This window comes from Ipomoea triloba, chromosome 3, assembly GCF_003576645.1.
Source record: "Ipomoea triloba cultivar NCNSP0323 chromosome 3, ASM357664v1".
NCBI classification, from domain to species: domain Eukaryota; kingdom Viridiplantae; phylum Streptophyta; class Magnoliopsida; order Solanales; family Convolvulaceae; genus Ipomoea; species Ipomoea triloba.
In genome coordinates, this window is record NC_044918.1 from 8315530 (window position 1) to 8322848 (window position 7319).

Consider the following 7319-nt stretch of genomic DNA (forward strand, 5'->3'; position numbering starts at 1 on the left):
CTTATCTTCTTACTCTGTGTGTGTTCAAAACCAAGTTGTAGTTTGTCGGGCTTACTATTTGAGTGCTCAAACCATAAGTTGTAGTTCGTTTTATCTTGAGAAGCATAAGTTACAACACTCCTAACACTAAAGGAAGGTAACAAATAATATTTTAAGGGAAGTGTGTTTCTCACGACTTGAACTAACCCCTTTGCCTTCCATTCTTGTGCTTGCTATTTTTTCGGGAATAATATTTTCTATAGTATTATATTCCCAGCATAATACACACGCAGGCAGTATCTCCAGCTCACCAAATTGATTAATCTAAATGACAAATTTAACAAAAAGAAATGAATGGCTGAGGTGGACGTGCAGAGCTTTTGTTTGTATAGAGGTTTATATATACCAAACATACATGATCACAGTACACATATTTTCAGAAGCGTTTCAGCAAAGCACTCTCCTTGCTTGCATTTTGGATGATTGGGAATTGGACCATTCTTTAGCATTCAAAGCTTTATTTAGATGTTACACAAGGAACAACATTTATAAACTCTGATTAAAAATAATTTAGAGAGTGGCGTTGAACTCCATGCTAGGCCATATTCGCAGCATTACAATAAATTTTGTATTTTCCTTATTTATATATAAAGAAATCAGCATTTTAACACCCATTCACTTAAATATGTAACCGATAGCTGGGAATAGTCACCAAGTGCTTAGCACGAGTTGTCACAAGAGCAAATTCCTCAGTCACGTCCAACTCCTTGGGAGACATGCCATTAGGAAGTTCCCAATCAAAGCAATGTACTAGTTGTGCCACCACAAGTCGAACCACAACCATTCCAAGTTGTAAACCAGGACAACTTCTTCTACCAGAGCCAAAAGGGATGAGTTCAAAATTACACCCTCTATAGTCTATATTGCTCCCTTCAAATCTCTCTGGGATGAATTTATCAGGATTAGTCCACACATTTGGATCATGTCCAATTGCCCAAACATTTACAATAATTCGTGCTTTCTTTGGTATGTGAAAATCGTCAACTATGCAATCCTCCCTTGCCGCGCGAGGGATAAGTAATGGTCCTGGAGGATGGAGTCTAAAGGTTTCTTTAATTACCATTTCTAAATAGTTCAAGCCTTCTAAATCTGATTCTTCCAACATCCGATCCAGACTTACCTTGCTTTCTAATTCTTGTTGAACATTCTTCATTATTTGTGGGTGTCTCAATAATTCTGACATTATCCATTCAATAACGGTTGCTGAAGAGTCCATTGATGCCACGAGCATATCCTACGCACGTATATGCATTTTTTTTAATAATTACTTCAAATAAAAGAGAAAAAGTTATAACAATTATCATACTTGAAAATAAATAGATAAATGAATGTATGATTACCAACAAAACAGATTTGATATGTTCACGATTGAACTGAAACTCGCTCTTTCCAGACTTCATGATGGACAACATGATATCTACAAAATCCTTTGTCGTCTGACCACTGCTTCCACGGTGTTCATGGTCATCAATGATCCTCTCAAGGAACCGATCAAAGACTTTGGCAATGGCCTTGGTTGGTGCAGTGAGTCCTTGAAGGTCAAGCTTTCCAAGATAAGGAAAATAATCCCCAAGATTTGGCTTAAATACTAGCTGTGTAGCTTCATTAATCACAGCTTTAAAACCCCTCTCATCAATATCCTTAATCTCGTACTTCTTCCCAAACACCATCCTGCAACTTATGTCTGCAGTTAATTCAGAAACTTTAGCACTCAAATCAACAGCCACATGATTGAGAGCCGCTTCCTTGAGTGACTCAATATGATAACACAATTCTTCTCTTCTCACGGCTCGAAATGAATTGATCTTATGATTACTAAGCAACTCTAATGAGCACAATTTGCGCATGTTGCGCCAATAAGGACCGTAGTGGCTAAAGCTCAAATTCTTTTGATCATAAGAGATATACTTAGCTGCCTCATTGGGTGGTCTGTTTGTAAAAACAAGATCATGAGTCTTGAGGAAGAGCTCTGCAGCCTGAGGAGATGAAACGATAATATTGTCGACGTATCCGAATCGCAAATACATGATAGGACCGTGCTGTTTGGCTAGCTTGTTCAAATACTGATGGGGATTATTTTTACCAATCATCAAGTGAAGGTGTCCCAAAATGGGAAGCCTTCTTGGACCTGGCGGTAATTTCTTGGCTTTCATCTTCTTTACAAGGCCATGAATGAGAGACACAGCTGCAAATACAGCAAGTGTTGTCCAAAGCCATGCCATCTGATCTCCTTCATGGTTAGGTTTTTCTGATCTCCAAAGGTGTGTATGTATCATCCTGTGGCTTAGCTTGGAAGAGACTTATAGCTGTACAGTAATCTATCAAACATAAATTGTTGAAGTAATTAAAGTATAATGCATGTGTTTATAGTAATTCATTTTATCAACACTATATTATATTGCTTAGTTATAATTTTATGTACGGTACGTAGATCTGTCAACATTGCTTATTCACTTTTGCATTTATATGTTTGTTGGTATTCCTAATTGTGTCCTTTAGATAGTCAACATAGTTACGTTGTTGTTTGCTATCCACACATGTCTGACTAGTGGGTGAGATATGCCCGGATGGGGTTTATGTAATAGGCACATTGGAAAAACTTGAAAATAAAAATTCATGTTGTAACTTGTTGATTGGTTATGCATGTCAGAAAAGATCTTTTAATAATATATGATGGATATATTAGAAATAAATTCGGGGCGGACCAACGCAAGGGGGAGACGAGAACAATCTGGAAGCCAACCTCGGCCTCGGGCGCTCAGTATACTTGAGGCCAACTTCGGCCATTGACTTGGTCAGGGGTTCCAACTACATACCCGCCCTATTCTCGTGGAGTTAGTTATTAGAGGGCCAATTAATTATATAAATACAGAGACATCACTTATTTTCTTGTAATAGCATTGCACAAGTATTAATACAAATATTCTGTCTTTTCCATCTCATTATCTTATCTTTACCTATTTATTCATTCTTTAGTTATTGGGTTATTAATTCGGGTTACCCGAGTCAATTTAATCCATCATTGGTGCTTTCATTGAGAGTTCAAGAGTGCTACTTACCAACTATGACGAGGTCGAGGTCCAATTCTCGCAACTCTCGCGACTCTTCCAATACCCAATTCTCCTCGAGCGGGAATGGTCTCAATGGGGCTACAAGCCGGTAGACCCTCAACGGGAGACCTACAGGATCAGCTCAACAATAATCGCAATGGCGGGTCAGCTCCGATCACCCCACCTCCAACGTCAGGCTTCCATGAAGGGTAGACGCGATCCAACAAGCTACAAGACTACTAACCTGCCTTGTGGAGAGGCTCCAAGGGGTTGTCCAACCCCCCTCCACTTGAGGTCAAGGCGTTACAAGGCCAATCGACCTTCACACTGCCCCCACCGAGATTGAATGTGGAAGGATATGTCAACTTACCCCGATCGTCAGATAAGCGAGGAGGAGGTGGTACTAGTCAAAATAAGCGAGGGCACCGAGGAACAGAAAGAAGGTTCCAAGTCCGCTTAGGGCTGAGGCCAGCCACGAATGATCCATTAATGGAGGACTAAGGTCTTCAGGTCGTGAACTCTAAGCTCCGCCGTGTTGAGAGCAAGCCTCAAGGTTGGAGCGGTTGAGGGAGTCTAGCGATTGGGCTCCGAGCTCTCAAGGCTATATTGGACATGGAGCCTCTGAGGTCCCTCTGGAAGGTCCAGCGCCTCAATGGTCGACTAACAGCCTCTGAGGTCCCTCAACAAGGTCCATTGTGTTGAGAGCAGGCCTTGAAGTTAGCCAAGAGGTTCTTTAACCCTCAAGAGGAAAACAAGGTTTAGTGGTCCCCGGAGTGTCAGAAAGCCTTCGAGGACCTCAAGGCCTACTATACCTGATGATGTTGCTGCCCCCATTAGCCAAACCTGATCAGTTCTGTGCTGGTACGGGATAATGCGGGAACCTAATGTCCTGTCTACTATATGAGCCAAGCTCTCCGAGGAACCGAGCTAAAGTATTCACTAACAGAGAATGCCATATCAACAGTGCTCGAGCGCCAAAGGATGTGGAAGAGGGGTCGTCCTTGTAATCCTAAAGGGCTTACAGGCCTACTACGCCATCCTTTTTCCACTTGAAGTTGTCAAACAATGAGACTGAGTACGAGACTCGTCTTGGACGCCTCTAGGTTGCATTGAATATGAGGTCAGAGAAGTTGAAGATACGATGTGACTCTAGGTTGGTAGTTGGCCAAGTGACGGGTGAGCTCGAAGTCGATGAAGAGAGGATGAGGAAGCATCGAGACGTGGTGCTACAGGTCTTTGGGCAGCTGGTCCATTACGAGATCTTATAGGTACCAAGGGAGTAGAAAGCAAAGCAAATGAAGACATGTTCTCCAAGCTCAGCCTTGGAACCACGGGACCCAGAGCGTATCATCAAGATAGCCCCGGTCGCCCCGTGTAGGTTTGAGCAACCTATTGGAAGTTAAGCACGTTTAACCATATAGTTCCTTGGCTATATGGTCACCATATCCAACTTAAAACCAATTGGTGATAAGTAGGTAGACATTAACCATTTAACCACATCCGTCCATGAGGTAGAGATTATGTCTGGGCCTGGGCCGACTATATGTACACATCCCAGTAGGTGGACAATAAGCCACAGCGCCACATCTCGAATCGAGTAGGGGCTGAACTTAGCCAACCTGGCCGACGCACAATACATCTCATTCTCAAGGTGGGAGGTTTACATAGTTGGCCCATGGGGTCAGGTAAGAGGAAATACTTAATAGTGGCGATTGACTATTTCACAAAGTGGTGGAGACTGAACCCTTAGCCAGCATCACAAGTGCCCGGTGCAAACAATTTGTATTCAAAAACATTCTATGTTGTTTCGGGGTCCTAATACAGATCATTACAGATAACGGATGCCAATTTGAAGGTGGGGAGTTCATGAAGTTTTGTGTTGAGTAGCACATCACACACACCCGCGTAGCCATGTCCTACCCCTAGGCAAACTAGCAGGTTGAGAACGTCAACCGCACCATTGTAGACGGCCTCAAGAAGAACTTAGAGTCAGTAGGAGGAGCTTGTATAGAGGAGTTGGAAGCCATCTTATGGGCATACCGCACTACTCCGAGAAAGGCTACCGGCGAAACTCCTTTCTCCTTGTCCTATGATTTTGAAGCTCGAACTCCCACTCAGGTCGTCATACATTCCTACCGAGTAGAGGAGTATGACCCCGACCTCAATGAGGAACACCACTAGATCGATCTCCACCTCATTTATGAGAGAAGATAAGCCGCTATGATCTGTGCTGAGAATTATCAACGGCAAGCTAAGGCCTACCAGACAAGTGGGCCCAACCCCGTTACTTTCAAGTTGGCGACTACGGCATTCAGAGGCGCGAGGCTGACCAGTCCTAGGCGGTGGGCAAGTTTGTTAAGAAGTGGGAAGGTCCATATGTAATAGCAACTTTGGTCCACCCGACAACTACAAACTCAAGACCCCGAAAGGAAAAATGATAGATAGAGTTTGGAACTTTGAGCATTTGATCAAATATTTTCAACAGTTCCATTTTGTAAAGTGGTCGGACCCCTTAACTAGTCACTTTTCTTAATTTGATAGAAAAATTTAGTCATGGTACTCATTTTTCTACTCATAAGGGGGAGGTAGGGGAGATTCCAACCTCTGAGGTGATCTAGGAAGCCCTCAACCGACCTCACAACACATCCCTAGAGGTAGTACGAGGCCTGCTTTGCCTATCGTTGAACGGAAGAGTCTTATGGCCCAAAGTAGCATTACCTTAGCCAAATGACTAGTACCCTAGGGGTGGTATGGGGCTTAACCTCACCTAACGTCGAACGGAAGAACCTTATAGTATGAGGTTGTATGACCTTAGGCAAATGACTAGTGTTCTAGGGGCGATACAAGGCATGACCTTGCTCACCACCAAACGGAAGAGCCTTATAGCTTGAGGTCACATAACCTTATCCAAACGACTAATACCGTAGGGGCGGTAAGATGCTCGATCTTGCCTATCTTTGAACGGTAGAGCTTTACCGCCAGAGGTCACATGACCTTAGCCAAACAATTAATACCCTAGGGGCAGTATGAGGTCTAAAGAGAAAACTTGGCCCAAAAATGAATAGCTCAGATAAAAAGAAAATCAAGTCCATAACAACAAAATTCGAATGGGGTCTGACCTCAACAACCCACGAACCTACAGAGACAAGGAGGGAGATATCACGAAGATGGCCGAGGCTAAGGATGTGGGCATAGTTGTACTGAGCTCTTCCTAGCTCCACTAGTTTGTGAGCTCCCCCAAGGCGAGAAAAGAAGTACATCAAAGGTGGCAGAGGCCACGCTTGAGCTCGGCCCACCGAACTCAAAGTTTGCTTGATTAGTTGTACTGAACACAAGCTTAGCCAATGCGTATCTTGTGTGCATGAAAAAGGAAGCTAAGTGGCAATATAAAGACACAAGGAAGAATATTTCACATAACTGAGCAAGGAAACGGGGATGGCATAAATCAAGACAACACAAAATAAGGTTGTTTGAATACATAACGAAGCAAAAGTAGTCAACTACAACCTAATCTAATATTCGGGCAGTGGGGTGTTGCATGCACCACCTAGGCCTGTTGCTCAAGGTCAGCTTTATCGTCTAGGATGTGGATATCTTCTAGGCGAGGAGTCGGGACTTCATCAGGATGCTCGTGGAGGTTGCCACCGACATGCCAAGAGGCGGTCGCCAAAGGAGATACATGGGGGAGGCCCGTGTCGGCATTAGTCTCCACCCGACCCTCCTCTGCTTGGACGCTCAACCTCCGCCCTCTTGCCTCGGGGTCACCTAATTCAGCAGGCAAACCCCATGCCACGGGATCAAATCCCTTGTCTTGTCGGCGAAGGGTCGCATAGAGGTCTTGCTATATCTTTTATTGCCCTACCTCATACATGATCACGTTCTCCTCCTCCATCTTCGCTTGCCCCGCCTCAGTAACAAGTCAAAAGGTCACCAAGTCACTCATGCTCTTGAGCATTAACCTTGGCATCTTGTTTGAAAGTGTTCAAACCTTTGTTGAGGGAGACGACCCGTACAAGCTCCTAGGCATGCTTCTTCCTCTCAACTTCCCATGTGGCGATGATCTTGCAGTGGGACACCTTCGCCACCTTCAAGAGCTTACTTGTCTCTGCCAAACGCTTGTTGGCCACCTCCAAGTTACCTTAAGTGGCCTTCCACTCGTCGAGCAAGGTAATGCCGTGGAGGAAGCCTTGAGAGTAATGAAATTAAGTGAAGGAGTACATTTCCACTAAT

General features: G+C 43.9%; 1 protein-coding gene across 1 annotated transcript; it reads right to left on the reverse strand.

Annotated features, from left to right (window-relative positions):
- Positions 1-524: 524 nt before the first annotated feature.
- On the reverse strand, positions 525-2347 carry LOC116012493 (cytochrome P450 CYP736A12-like). Its single transcript, XM_031252039.1, has 2 exons — positions 1380-2347; positions 525-1273 (listed from the first exon to the last, which is right to left on the reverse strand). Exons 1-2 carry the CDS (start codon positions 2313-2315, stop codon positions 659-661), a joined length of 1551 nt encoding a protein of 516 aa, XP_031107899.1. The 5' UTR covers positions 2316-2347; the 3' UTR covers positions 525-658.
- Positions 2348-7319: the final 4972 nt, after the last annotated feature.